The sequence below is a fragment of the Heliconius melpomene genome, chromosome 20 (assembly GCF_056956725.1).
Source record: "Heliconius melpomene rosina isolate 202511_hmr_F chromosome 20, ASM5695672v1, whole genome shotgun sequence".
NCBI lineage: Eukaryota > Metazoa > Arthropoda > Insecta > Lepidoptera > Nymphalidae > Heliconius > Heliconius melpomene.
In genome coordinates, this window is record NC_140408.1 from 14151752 (window position 1) to 14167025 (window position 15274).

Sequence of the window (15274 nt, forward strand, 5' to 3'; positions counted from 1 at the left end):
TAAATATGCGTTAATTATATATTTTAATCTTAAAAATAATTTTATTGTTTTCTTTATACAGGTAACAATGCTAATAGACCACCTGTGGTCAAATGAACCCGGACTCACCGACGAACTAGCGGCTATTCTTAATGAGTTAACCACTCTACATAGAGCGGAGCATGGTCGTGTCGCTTTAAGAGCTAGACAGGTAATATTATGGTTTTTTTATTTTTCTTTTTTTATAGTATTTATGTTATTTTGCTATAGAAAGGATTATAATGAGAATTTTATTATTTTTCATTATATATAGGGGACATTTTAGTGAGAGCTGTATATTATTTTATTTTCCGGTTAGAATGGTGCAGCGTTTTATCATCTACTTAACGCTTAACAATGAGGATATATTATACATTATATTATTTTTATTTAGCTTTTTACTATATCCCGCATTTAACAGGTTTCGCAGAGGGAGAGGGACCTAGTGTTAAGACACTTCATTCTCCAAGCAACACCGCAAAATCTCGGCGGGAATAGACATTGCCTGTTGAGTAGCGGAATTCAAGGCCGCAACTTGTCTTGTTACCACGACTACCCATATCCTTACTTTAATACTTAAAAACAATGAAATATAGAAGTGTTCTTTTTTTTAGGTTCTCATAGCAGCGCACCAACCCGCCTACGAGCTACGTCATAACCAAATGGAGTCGATATTCCTGTCGGCCGTGGACATGTACGGACATGACTTCCATCCCGAGAATTTGGAGAAGCTGATCATGTCCGAGACGTCGATATTTGATATATTGCACGATTTCTTCTATCATACTAATTCAGCGGTTAGTTACGCTTGTAAATATATTCGTCATTCATAGGTAGAGTGTTGAACCTAGTGTTGAAAATTGAGAAGTTTGAAATTCAGTTGTGAGTGGCGGAACGCGCTACGCCTTACGCGAGTGAGGGAATGGAAATAATTCATGTGGAATCCAACAGTTAGACGCTGTGCCACTGCGCCACATTGGACTCAATCTATATTTATGTATATTTTAAAATACATACAGTTATATATACAGGGTGGAAGAGGCAGCGCTTCTTTTATTGAAACTGCATATAGGGTAATATATTTCAAACTCACACCTAAGAAATTAATCAAGGTACCTCAACAGTTTGGACGTAGGATTTTTTTTTCATTTCACGATTTTTATCCATACCTGTATTTCGTGTGACGCACACATACGTGTGCGACGTTTCCGATTTGACAGGTAAGTGTGTGCGTGCCTATGTTATACTTTACAAATGGCGTTTTATTTTAAAACGATAATTTTATTATTTATTTTGTTTGAAAAAATAACTTTTTCATTTTTGGGAATTATTTTTTTTTCGAATTATATTAGACTTTTATAGAGTAGTTAAAACTGTGGTTTCATTTAAAGTGGTGCTGACAATTCCACCCTGTATACTAGAAATGTAGCTTAATTCTTTTCGCATAGCAAAGTAAGCTGAGGGAATCTAGTATTAAGACAGTCCGTCCTACATTTTCCGCCCAATTTTCGAATAATTGCATGTTGAGTGGCGGAATTTAACGCCGTAATTTTATTTATTAAAACCATGAAAAATACAATACAATATATTTTATTGCACATAAAATTTACACAATTTTTATACAAAAATTATCGCTTAAAGTGATCTCTTCCAGGCAACCTTTGGTTCTTGGAGTTGGTGGATGGTCCATTAAATTGTAATATAATATTTAATTATAAAAAATAAATAATGATTTATATTTAAATATTTATAAAAATATTATATATTAATATATTTGTTTGTGTGAAATTTATTTATATATTTTTTTTATATAATTTCACAGGTATGCAACGCTGCGTTAGAAGTGTATGTGCGTCGTGCTTACACGTCCTATGACATCACTTGTCTCCAGCACTTGGCTTTGTCTGGTGAACTGGGGGTGGTTCATTTCCAATTTGTTTTGCCCACCGGTCATCCTAACAGGTATTTATGTTTTTTTTTGGTTTCACGCTGTATCCCGTATGTAGCCGGGTAGGCGGAGAAAACCAAGAGTTAAGATACTCAAAAATATTCTTTTTTAAATCTAGGATACCAATTAGCCAATCGGAAATCGAACTGGCATCAGCCCAGGACCAAGAAGGTGTCCCAGCCGAACTGTCCACAGCCGCCATGAGGAAGTGTCACCATAGGACCGGCGCGCTCGCCTCGTTCAACTCCTTCGAGCAATTTGTGGAATATGCTGACGAGCTGTTGGACCTGGTCCATGATTTTGCTAGTTCCGCCACTGTTAGACGGGAGGTGAGTGGATTTATTATGAATCAATCAGTTGATTGACCGATTCATTATAAATCAATTGGTTGATTGTATGATTTATATTGATTTAATGATTGATATTATGTGGTCAACTGAATTAAAAAATTGACTTAAATATAGTGCTAATTGCAATTTAATCGTCTGCTGTATTTCAGGATTTACAAGCACTTCAAGATGGCAGCGAGAACCGTGACAGCACCAGCATTAACGTCGGGATGGATTTGAAGCCCACAATAGAAGAGGAAGTGGTAAGTTTATAAGTACATACATTATATGAATATCATTTCAATTGAATAAATATATTTTTTGTATTTGTTATATTATAAACCTCAATTTAAATTATTAGTTCTTGGATATTTATATGCTATTGGAATTTTAATAGTTTCAAATTATTATAAAAAATTTCAATTGCACTATGTGATAATTACTTTTCGATCGACTGATTATATTAAGTTTTCTATTTAATTTAAACATAATTCTTTTTCCCTACCTCGTAATTAAGCTAAAATAGAAAAAAATATATATATTTTGTAAAAAGTTTACGGTTACAAATTGTACTACGTATTTTTTTGCGTTTCTCAAATATTTTCAAAGAATACTACTAATTTAATATAATTTTTCAGCCATTAGAACCTATCCACATATTAATGATAGGCATTAGGGACAACGGCGAGCTCGACGACGGTGCCGTCTCTCGACGTTTCGGACATTTTTGTAGAGTCCACTCTAGAGAGTTGCATCAGAAACGGATTAGGCGGATCACTTTTATGCTGCTTATTAAGTGAGTATTACTTACCGTTGCGTTTACAACGACGAAACCTGCTGTGGGAAGGGCTTCACATTCAAATAAGGTCTACAGATAATGTGATCAGAGAGGGTACTTTACTTTAGTGACAACGAGAGAGAATTGGAGCGTGGGAAAAATAGAGAATAAAAGGGGACAACGGCTGGAGTTGAATTAAGAATTTATTCTTTTACTTGTATTTTCTTTTATGTTTACAAAACAATTTTCATATTATATCAACTTTTTTTTTTGTCACCAACAGACGTCAATTCCCCAAGTTCTTCACGTACCGCGCCCGCAATTCTTTCACGGAAGACACGATCTACCGCCATCTTGAGCCTGCATCAGCTTTCCAATTGGAATTATATAGGATGAGAAGTTACGACTTAGAGGCTTTACCAACGAGTAATCAGAAAATGCACTTATACCTCGGAAAGGCTAAGGTTAGCGGGTTTCCGTTCTTTTTACGCTTTATCATCGGGTTATCAGTTTCTACCTCAATTCTAGGAATTGCATTGACGAAATCTGTAGAGTGGGTTAATGAAAATCGTTCATTGCTTCAAATGAACTCACAACCATCAAAGCCACCAATCAACATGTTTATAATCAGTCACTGTACCCTTTTTGGCTTTATGGCCTGTAGAAATATTAAGAAGAAAATTACAAAAACTTAAATTTAGCCCACTAATTGAAGGTGATTGATTATTTTTAAAATTAACCAAATTTTGTTTTAATTAACAGGTAAAGAAAGGACAAGAAGTAACAGATTACAGATTCTTCATACGTTCCATAATCAGGCACCAAGATCTTATAACTAAAGAAGCATCCTTTGAATATTTACAAAATGAGGGCGAAAGGTATTCAATTTATCCCACTTTAGAATTAATTAAATTAAATCAGCTTCACGTTGTATCCCTCACACAATAAGGTAGTCAGACGAAACCTCAAGTTAAAACACTCCGTTCCCCACTTTCCGCTGAATTCTGGAGACATTGCGTGTTGAGTGACGTAACTCATCGCTGCACTTTGCCTCGACACCAGAGTGAAGAAAGGAAAATATTGAATTTATATAAATATTTAATTTCCTCGAGTGGGGATCGAACCCACAACCAGTCAATTTTGCAGAACACTTTGTGCTCCTGCGCCACGGCCACTGTGAGGCCACTCACGCCACGTTTCACGCTATATCCCGCTCTTAGTGGGGTAGGTAGATTTAACCTGGGCACCTAGAACTAAGACATTTTCTTTATAATAGGCTACTAATATATTATATTTTTTATTATACAGGGTGTTATTAGAAGCAATGGATGAATTAGAAGTGGCGTTTTCACACCAATTAGCCAAAAGGACTGATTGTAACCATATCTTCTTGAACTTTGGACCCACAGTTATTATGGACACTGCTAAGGTATTGTTTATTTTTTATTTTAATTATCCTGCATATAGCAGGGTAAGTAGAGGGTATCAAAGACACGTTTTGCACAATTAGTATTACTTCCATTTGTATATTTGGTATATTTAATAAATTACATACAATATTTGTTTTGTGTTTCAGATCGAAGAATCAGTGCTAAGCATGGTGATGAGATACGGTCCTCGACTATGGAAATTAAGAGTTTTACAAGCCGAGATTAGATTTACACTGAGAATTGGTAAGATTATATCATTTATATAGTAGTTGAGAATTCTACACACAATAGTTGCAGGATTGGTGCCTAATTAATTCATTTTACTTTTCTCCACTTTGGTATATATCAGCTTTTCTAGCTGGAAATATATAGGATGAGCGATTTGTGAACCCAAAAATATACCGTTTTTATGTAATTTGTCTCTCTTTATTTTTTGTGTGAATTATTATTATATTAATATTAATTAAAAGTAAAAAACTACGTCCCGCTACGTTCAGTAGTCTACCTTTGGGTTTTTATATGTTTCTAAAAAAGTATATATTTTTATTTCTAGGTCCCGGAGCTCCAACAAAAAATGTACGCCTTTGTCTCTCAAATGGTTCTGGATATTCATTAGATATTTACACTTATGAAGAAGTTGTTGATCCCCGGACTGGTGTAGTGAGTATTTTATTTATTTTTATTGAGATATTTTAAAATAATGATAAAATTATTGTAATTTTTATATATTTTTTGTATTGGTAGTATTTGTACCTGTATTTTTATATAAAATATATAAGTATTTATTTGATACTAAACTTGAAAATCAATTTTTTAAAAACTATACTGTGCATATTAGTATGTAATCACTCTTTTTTTTATATAAAATATATAATCGTCGATTCGCTTTGATGGTTAGTCAATTTGCATTTTACATGGAGATAATGATCAATAAAGTGAAATAGGCATACGAAAAAATAGTAGACTATCAAACCATAAGTCCAATTTTAATAACAAAAAAGTTTGTGTGGATTCCGATGCCGTCGGCAGTGATGGTCCATTTGACACTGTTTTTTTTGGTTTAAATCATTATTTAATTTGAGTGTAAAATATTTTTTTAATATGATTTAATTTTTAATTTATACATATTTTTAAGGCCAGTTGTGGTGCAGGGGCACAAAATGTAACTAAACCAATTGGTTGTGGGTTCAATCCCCACTCGAGGAAATGAAATGTTTATTTTAATTTATATTTCCATTTCTTCGCTTTGGTGTGGAGGCAAAAGGTGGCGTTGAAATCCGCCCCTCAACACGCAATGCTACCAGGACTCGGAGGGGGAAAAGAACGGAAACACTCCTTCTCCTTTTCCCCGTTTTTACTTTATTGTTACATATTTTTTTCAGATAATATTCCAATCGTTTGGTGCCAAGCAAGGACCAATGCACGGTCTACCAATTTCAACTCCATATGTGACTAAAGATTATTTACAGCAAAAGAGATTCCTTGTAAGTAACATTATGGTCATCAGTTTGAATTCTAAGATTTTATATATTTTTCTTTCTAATAAACAGTCTTGAGATTGAAAGCGACAATATCGCACGCCCTATACATGGAATCGAGTTGTAGATATGAATAATGGCGGTAAAGTTGTTTTTCTTGTTTTTCGAATGAGCCATGCGGTAGAGTTGAACATTGTTTAAATTTATTATAGTAAATAGCTAATTGCGTGACGTAGAACGAGAGATATCCCTTGCTCGTTCTGCTATGTTTTTTGAGAATGAAAAGTGGCAGATCGGTAACGTTTTGTAATATTTTTGTAGTAGTAAATATTTACGTTATTGGTAATTGCGTCACACGTAATATACAGTATGAATAAAAATCGTGAAATAAAAATAATAATTCTATGTCTAAATTGATGAGGAGAGATATGGGCTTGAAATATTTTATCTTACATGGTGCTTCCGTAAAAGGAGCGCAACTTGTATACTTAATATATATTTGGTTTTTTATTCAAAGGCAACCTCCCAAGGGACAACTTACGTCTACGATATACCGGATATGTTCAGACAAGTTGTGGAGAAACGATGGAGGGACTGTATAGACGAAGGCTCTGTTGATGGTAAATTACTATTGATTATAGTATAGAATAAAAAATCAGCTTCACGCTGTATCACAGCAAGGTAGGCAGAGGGAACCTAGTGTTAAGACACACGTTCCCTACTTTCCGCCGAGTTCTGGAGGCTTGCAAGCTGCAAGCTTAAGTGGCGGAATTCAACGCCGTGCTTTGCCTCGACACCTGAGCGAAGAAATGGAACTATAAATTTGAATAAATATTGAAATATTTATACCGGATATATATGATATGGGTTCGATCTCCACTCGAGGAAATTCATTTCCTAACCAGACGCGCGAGTATAGCCAGAGGGAATCTAGTAATGCAACACTTTATATTTATATATATTACTTTTTAGGTCCACCACCAGATAATGTGATGACGTCAGTGGAGTTAGTAGTAGAAATGGACGGAGAGAGGAGAGTGGTTGAAGTGACTAGGTTACCTGGGCAGAATACTGTATGTATAAGTTTTTTTGTAATTATATACTGTAAAGAGTAAGGTTAAGGAAAAAAAACGGACAAGTAACTTATGGACTGTATAGAAGTGACATCTAAATTATGTGTTTGTTTTTTTTTTTATTTTGATTTTATTGAGTTAGAGATTTAAACCTCACCCTAAAAAAACACAAATTTTAAAAGACTAATTATTTATTTTAAATAAATACATAGATAACTATGTTTAGTCTATTAATTATGTCTATAAATAAAATAATCAAACGTAATTCTTTCAAATTTCAGGTAGGAATGGTTGCGTGGCGTTTAACTCTGTTTACGCCGGAGTGTCCGGAAGGCAGAGATATTATTCTCATAGCCAACGATTTAACCCATTATATGGGGTCATTTGGACCACAAGAGGATTGGGTATATTTTAGGGCTTCGGAATATGCTAGAGAATTGAAGATACCTAGGGTAGGTATATTTTGGAATATTTTTAGTGACATGTTCTTTCACTTCTTTTTGCTTTTTACGAATTTATTGCTTTGTTCATTAATATTTATTCGCTGACGAAACCAATTTATTTTATCAATTATACAACTATATAATTATATAGACATAAACTGACCTTTGTGGAGTTTTCGGCACTATAAACGTGACGTTTGTTTCGATTCTTACTAGAAAGAATGAATTATTTAATATTTTTATTTCTTCATTCTGGCAATGTGCGATGTTGAGTTCCGTCACTTAACACGCAATGTCACAAGATGTTTGGCGGTGCGTGGGAAACGAAATGTCTTAACACTATCTTACCTTTGCCTTGTATTTGAAAGAGATGAAGAGAGGATGATATGCAATGTCAGTGTGAATGTTAAGATATTAGAACACGTGAATGAGGTGGTATACTTGGGAAGTATGATCATTAGAGATGGAAGATATGAGATGGATGTGGAAAGGCGTGTTGCTGCGGGTAACAGGGTTAACGGAACCTTAAGAGAGCAGTAAGAGAGGGGGAGACCTCGGTTGACCTTCGAAAACACAGTATCGAAGATACTGGAGGAAGGTCACGTAAAAAGCATGAGGATCCTCCGGCATGTATGTAGAGACCGTAGCGTTTGGCGCTCCGTTCTCTGACTAACCCGCTAGGGATAAAGCGAGAAGCTATGTATGTATGTATGTACCTTTGCCTACGCTATATGCGGGATACAGCGTGAAGCAATTTGCAAGCAAAATATGAACTTTAATTTATATTATAAAATTTAATGAAACAATATATTTCAGATTTACGTAAGCGTAAACTCCGGCGCACGTATAGGCGTAGCGGAAGAAGTGAAATCAGAGTTTAAAGTGGCATGGCTCGACTCTGAGAGACCGGAGCGCGGGTTCAAATACCTATATTTGAGTCCCGAGGCCTTTTCACGCTTGGGACCTTTGAATTCAGTGAAAACGCAGTTGATTGATGATGAAGGCGAAGCGAGATATAAAATTACGGATATTATAGGTAAGAGGGTTAATAGGGGTTTTTTCAGTCTTGTTAGCTAAAATGCGGCGTTGAGTTCCGCTACTCACTTATACTCTACTTTTTACATTTGATTTGGAATTTGGTATTAATTGACTTCGTATATATTTTTTTCATTGTTATATAGAGAAGAATCATTTTTATAATAAAGAGATGAGATATTTTTATGAATGTATACTTTAATAAATGTAAATTTATTGAATATTCTTTACACATAAGCTAAAAATATAACATTTCAAAATTTAATATATAAATTAAAACAAACATAAAACAACTCCACTATAAAGTTTTATATTTTTTTCAACACACATTAAATTTGAACCCCCTACCCCGCAGGTAAAGAGGACGGCCTCGGCGTGGAATGTCTCCGCGACGCGGGCCTTATCGCCGGCGAGACCGCTCAGGCCTACGAGGACGTGGTCACCATATCCGTGGTCACATGCCGGGCCATCGGCATCGGCGCCTATGTGGTCAGGTGAGGGATGATGACGAATGTATATGTGGCACACGATGAAGCAAATAGAATGTCATATTATTATAATTGTTACATTTAATAATGTCGTATAATATAATAAGTATAATATACCCAATTACTATATATAAAAAACCAAATGTAATTGTGCTGACAATAGATATATATAATATATAGAATAAAAAAATATTATTCTACAATTAATGCATTTGTATTATTAAACAAAATATTTCCATGATAATATTATAACTGTTTTTATTTTAAGAACTAACAAAGTAATTTATAGAAAGATATAGTAACATATAACAAATAAAAAAACATATAACATAAAAAAATCTATATTTTTTATCTGTACTCATAGATTAGGCCACCGTGTCATACAAGTGGAGTCCTCCTACATCATCCTCACGGGGCACTCGGCACTCAACAAAGTGCTAGGTCGAGCCGTTTACGCCAGCAATAACCAACTGGGTGGTGTCCAAATAATGCACAACAATGGCGTCTCTCATGCTGTAGCACCGACTGACTTGGAAGCCATTAGGACGACAGTGAAATGGCTGTCTTATGTTCCCAAGGTAAAACGTGTTGTGACGTGTTGAGACGTGCTTAGACATCAGATATGTGACGTGTTTAAACGTTTTAAAATGTATTGAACGGCACTCAAAGTGCTTGGTTAGTTGTGTATGCTTGGTGGTGTTTAAATATTGCACAACAATGACGTATTATATACCCAAGATAACACCTGTTGAGACGAGTTGTGATGTGTTGAGTCGTGTCGAAGTGTGTTCTATAACACACCGGGTGCTAGGAAGAACTGTATATACAAGTAACTATAAATTGAGTGGTGATAGTATATGTACAATTAAAACAAGCGTCACGACTGACCTCTAAAAGTATAAAATCTTTTTATATACTTCTAAACATTTGACTAGAATGTTTAATTTTATTCTCTTCTATTCCAGGATAAGCTCAGTATGGTACCCATTATGGCTACATCGGACCCCACAGACCGTCCCGTGGAGTGGACTCCCCCACGCGCCGCATACGATCCGCGGCTTTTGCTGACAGGGGATTTGACGAGAGCTGGTTTCCTTGACCTTGGATCCTTTGATGAGATCATGAAACCCTGGGCCCAGACGGTGGTTACAGGTTAGAAACCTTTTTTTTGTTGTAATAGTGTTTAGATTTTTAGGTAGATATTGGCTGTTGGCTTTTTATGATTTTTTTTTTTTGAGGTCAGTCGTGGCGCATTGGCACATACGTATTGGGCTCTGTAAACGCGATGGGTTCCCACTCGAGGCAATAATATATTTAATATTTTCATTTTTTTTCTTAACATGTAATGCCTCCAGAATTCAGTGGAAAGTGGGGAGCGAAGTGTCTTAACACTAGGCTCCTTCTGTCTACCTGCTCCATGCGGGATACAGCGTGAAGTTAAAAAAAGAATGTATATTATAAAGTATTACAGGTGACATTCCCGTTACGTATTTTTTATTTATGTGTGAACAATACTACAAATGCAATGTGAACAATACTACAAATGCAATTAAAATATACTTTTTTATCTTTATAGGTAGAGGTCGCCTCGGTGGTATTCCCGTGGGCGTGATAGCGGTTGAAACACGCACGGTCGAATTTACTTTGCCCGCGGATCCCGCTAATTTGGATTCTGAAGCTAAAACTGTACAGCAAGCTGGACAGGTGAGAATTTTCCGTTTTAAAAAATAAAAGAAATGGTTTGTGGTTAGATTTGCACTCGGGTGCACAATTAGTAGCAAGCAACTTTTTTTCTGAAAACTATTTTATTCTCAAACATCTTAAATTCAATCAATATTTAAATATAAACGTACGTAACGTATAATGATTTTACAATCTTATTTTTTACGCAACTAGGTGTGGTTCCCCGACTCCGCCTACAAAACGTCTCAAGCTATCAATGACTTTTCAAGAGAGAATCTGCCCATATTGATATTTGCGAACTGGCGAGGTTTCAGTGGAGGACAAAAAGGTAAGAAACATTAATAATATGAAGCTTTTAAAAAGTGTCAAAAATTTGACATCTCTATCTGTACTTATAATAAAATCGTAAGAGAGTCAGTGTCTGTACCTGGAAGATATTTAAAAAAAATGTTACTGGGAACCTTTATTAACGTAATAGTCCGTTAATTTTTGTCCGTTTGTCTGTGCGTTTGTTATCGCTAATCTCAGAAGCGGCTTAACCGATTTAGATGCGGTTTTCACTATTGGATTCTAGAAAGCCTCCGAAAACATATAGTTCACAAATAAAAAAGTTATGTCAATTTAAAGTATTTAGTTCGACAAATTTGTTAACTGCCGAAACAGTTATTTTTTACAATTGTTTCACTGCATTCATTGAATCTTTAGTTTTCAATTTCTTTATTAATATTTCTATTTCAAGCGGGCGTAGCTCTGCACGGGTCTACTAGTTTAACATATAAGGCTGTTTCTGAACGAGTAAATACAATTTTTCATTGACATCAACACATTTGACTGGTCAATTCTGTTTATTAAATGAATAATCATGTAGTTCACGCGGGCGAACCCGCGGGGGGGGCCGCTAGTTGATGAATAAATTCTTTTATTATTTTTTTTATATATATTTTTTTATAAAAAAATATAAATATTATTGTTGTATCAAATAATTAACTAACTTATTATTAATACTACAATAATACAATTTAGACATTATAAACTATTTGTAGAATTCGAAATGTCTTTTTTCTGGGTCTGGATCTTATATTTTCCATAATAATTAATAATTTTTCCAGACATGTACGAACAAATATTAAAATTCGGTGCGGAAATAGTCCGAGCACTGCGCGGTGCCACCGCGCCTGTGCTGGTGTACATCCCGCCCGGCGCTGAGTTACGCGGCGGCGCTTGGGCGGTCGTGGACCCCAGTGTCAACGCCGCGCGCATGGAGATGTACGCCGACACCGACGCCAGGTGAGGGGGGACGTGTAGTGGTGAAAGTGAGGGGAGAGGTACTTATAACGTCATTCTCAATCCAACATGGCGGAACACCCAACATAGCGGATTGATGGTAACTGATGATGATAGATGATAACTAAAAAAAAATACTGTAATAAACTTTTTTAATAAATACGACTACTTCAATCTTGCGACAAGCTTTTAAAAAAATCATATAATTTGTGTGATAATCTTATAATTTCATAGGAAATATTTTTCGTAAAAAATAAGATATAAATTGTATTTTTTTTAAATCTTTGAATTTTTTTTCATATTTTAGAGGAGGCGTCCTAGAAGCTGAAGGTATAGTGGAAGTGAAGTTCAAACAGCGCGATATACTCAAAACTATGCACAGATTGGATCCCGAACTTCTAAGATTAGGTGCTAGGAGTAATGGTTAGTATACGTGGTCATTAGTTCGATTTTTAATTCAAGAAAAATATTGTTTTTGTGGATTTTTTGCAAATTATTTTTTATTTGTATTATTTTGGTATAATATAATTGTATTATTTTGAAATTACATAAATATTTAAAGTATAAATTTCTTTAAGAAAAAACAACTAAATGTGTACCTAATTTTGTGGCGTCAAAATTTATAATTATTTACATCATTTTTGCACAATTATGATATTACGCCTAGTTGTCAATAATATTCGATTCACATTCCGAACCAGAATTTATGTTTTGAATACCACATGCGGCGTTGGGTTCCTTCACTGACCATGCTATTCCTAATAGTGAATGTAAAAAATGAAAAATAAATTAATCATTAAAACAGACTTCAACAACAACATTAAAAGTCTTATTATAGCTTAGAAAGCATATATTCTTTTTCATTATATTATGGATTAATAACACAAATATTTGTTAGATCATAAAAAAACGTTTTTGTTCCAGAAATCAAAGAACAGATAAAGGAAATCTCCAAAAATCTAGATCGACGCGGATCAATAGATGATGTTTTAATTAAAACCGATGCTGGACATCAAGGTATTAAATTATAATTTTTTTTCCAACTTCACACTGTGTCCCACCTCACGTAGGGTAGGCAGAGGGAACCTAGTATTAAGACACTTTCCTAATAAGACACTTCCGTTATTATATTTTTATAATTTGAAAATTTTGTGTTTTTAATATAAAATTATGAAAATGTCATATTTAGCCAGTATAGTGTCTGAACGGTGAGCGATGACTAGTGGTTAGAATCCTATGCATATTTCGGATTACTTTCTATTTTTGAAGCCATTACCAATGTTCACAATGGCACATTGCCTGACTAGAAACGCGCCTGTTATGGATTCGATTCTCACTCGGAGTATTGATTATATATAAATTATCTTGATTTCCTCGTTCTAGTCCACATTGAGTTCCGCCACTCAACACGCAATGTATCGAATATAATTTTTATACATATTACAAATTTTTTTTTTTCAGCTGAAACTCGAGTACGTGAATTGGACACCGAATTGTTATCCGCTGACAAGTCGATGAAGTCTAGGGAAAAGGAATTGGCACCTATATACCACGAGGTACGAATGTGACTAGACTGGACTTGACTGTTTTAGTAAAATTATTTATTTTCATTTAAACTGTTAATATTTACATAAGACCGAAATTTGCTAAAAAGCTTTTTTATTATTTGTAATCCCTGCTTATAGAGGGGAACTGAGTGTCTAACACACAAGCTCCCTCTGCCTACCCTGCTACATACCCTGCTACAGCGTGAAGTCGAAGAGAAAGTCTCTGCTTAAGCGTGTTCTTAATTTTTTGCCAGATCAGGCATGTTAAGTGACGGAACAATAATAAACAAAAAAAAAATACGTTAATAAACACTACTTTTATTTCGTTTACTTTTTCTTTTTGCATAAACACATATTCAAAAGATATGAATAAGAATTATATCTTAGAATCAACTAAGATCGTCACTTTCTTACTTTTTTTCTTGTCATAATATATACATTTAGTATTTAATACAAGTTTTCATATACATTTACAGATAGCAGTACAATTCGCTGAATTACACGATACTGCGGAAAGAATGCTCGAGAAAGGCTGTATATTTGTAAGTCATTTTTTATTTTATTATAGTAAATTTTCATCAAAACCATAAAAAGTATAAATACGTTTGGTATTTTTATAAATCTATAAAGCGACACTCAAGGATTGAGAACCACTGCTTTATTTGTAATCCTAAAATATGAAAATTAGAGATTTTATTAAAAAAATATAACAATTAGGATAACTTATGTCTACCTATTAAGAAATGTTAGTTTTAAAATAACAGAATTTATTTTAAAATTTATATCTAACTTTTCGAATTTTAATCTGTATTCTATAATACGTAAAACAGCATCGGACATAATACGATGTCATAGGGTGTTTGACAACGTTTGCTCATAAGCTATTACTATAAAAATTTTAATTATTTTTTTTATTTTGTATTTTTATGGCGGTTTATTAGGACCGAATCGAATGGAGAGTTTTGATAGAAAGGAGTTTTGTTAATAATTTACATTGGTAACAACAAACAAAAATATCAGAATATAATCATCAATTTCACTATATGATAATTAATTTTATGATATAATCCCTACAATAATCAATTTCCAGGATATAATCCCGTGGCGCGACTCCCGCCGCCTCCTCTACTGGCGCCTGCGTCGCCTGCTGCTACAGAACGCGCAGGAACGCAGGATACAGAAGGCCACCAGCCCCCAGCACCTGGACCAGAGGGCGGCCGCCGCTACGCTTAGGCGATGGTAGTAGACACTTATTCTCTATTTTTACCATCTTCAAGCATATATAGTAGGGGTACGAAGAGAGCTTTTTATGTTAAGACACCAGCCTTACCTAGTGGTAAGTTCCACCCTTTTATGCACCTGCGCCACGACGGCCTTAAGTTTTTTTTTATATATTTAAATATATTTTCGTTTTACAGGTTCACAGAAGATCTAGGTGAAACGCAATCCCACCAGTGGGAGCACGACAACGAAGCCGTATGCAAGTGGCTCGAGGCACAGGTCCACACCGACTCAGTGCTGGAGAGGAACTTAAGGGCGATAAAACAGGACGCGGTGCTGCAGGAGGTCAATACGCTGGTCATGGTAAGAGCTACTTCTATTTCGAAAAAAAAAAACATTTTTATCGTCGATTTAATTGTGGATTGTTAATAACTAAGTGGAGCTGACCATCGGTTCTGTTTATTTTCAAATCATTTTCTATTACATTTTTCTATATTTAGTGTGGAATGATATTTATAA

At 34.7% G+C, this 15274-nt stretch overlaps 1 protein-coding gene across 3 annotated transcripts in view; it reads left to right on the forward strand.

Moving 5' to 3' along the window:
* Window positions 1-15274, forward strand: part of ACC (acetyl-CoA carboxylase) — a 50755-nt gene that overhangs the window by 32840 nt on the left and 2641 nt on the right. For all 3 annotated transcript variants that reach the window (XM_085205121.1, XM_085205122.1, XM_085205123.1), the window contains 28 exons: window positions 62-190; window positions 633-815; window positions 1841-1980; window positions 2085-2295; window positions 2466-2558; window positions 2934-3091; window positions 3357-3537; window positions 3836-3951; window positions 4382-4502; window positions 4650-4746; window positions 5057-5163; window positions 5886-5987; window positions 6499-6601; window positions 6954-7054; window positions 7336-7506; window positions 8314-8533; window positions 8888-9026; window positions 9385-9598; window positions 9986-10172; window positions 10597-10724; window positions 10917-11031; window positions 11813-11990; window positions 12295-12410; window positions 12912-13004; window positions 13449-13543; window positions 14011-14076; window positions 14625-14773; window positions 14953-15118. In XM_085205121.1, coding sequence (XP_085061247.1) covers window positions 62-190; window positions 633-815; window positions 1841-1980; window positions 2085-2295; window positions 2466-2558; window positions 2934-3091; window positions 3357-3537; window positions 3836-3951; window positions 4382-4502; window positions 4650-4746; window positions 5057-5163; window positions 5886-5987; window positions 6499-6601; window positions 6954-7054; window positions 7336-7506; window positions 8314-8533; window positions 8888-9026; window positions 9385-9598; window positions 9986-10172; window positions 10597-10724; window positions 10917-11031; window positions 11813-11990; window positions 12295-12410; window positions 12912-13004; window positions 13449-13543; window positions 14011-14076; window positions 14625-14773; window positions 14953-15118 — 3879 coding nt within the window. The remainder of the gene's footprint in view (window positions 1-61; window positions 191-632; window positions 816-1840; window positions 1981-2084; window positions 2296-2465; window positions 2559-2933; window positions 3092-3356; window positions 3538-3835; window positions 3952-4381; window positions 4503-4649; window positions 4747-5056; window positions 5164-5885; window positions 5988-6498; window positions 6602-6953; window positions 7055-7335; window positions 7507-8313; window positions 8534-8887; window positions 9027-9384; window positions 9599-9985; window positions 10173-10596; window positions 10725-10916; window positions 11032-11812; window positions 11991-12294; window positions 12411-12911; window positions 13005-13448; window positions 13544-14010; window positions 14077-14624; window positions 14774-14952; window positions 15119-15274) is intronic.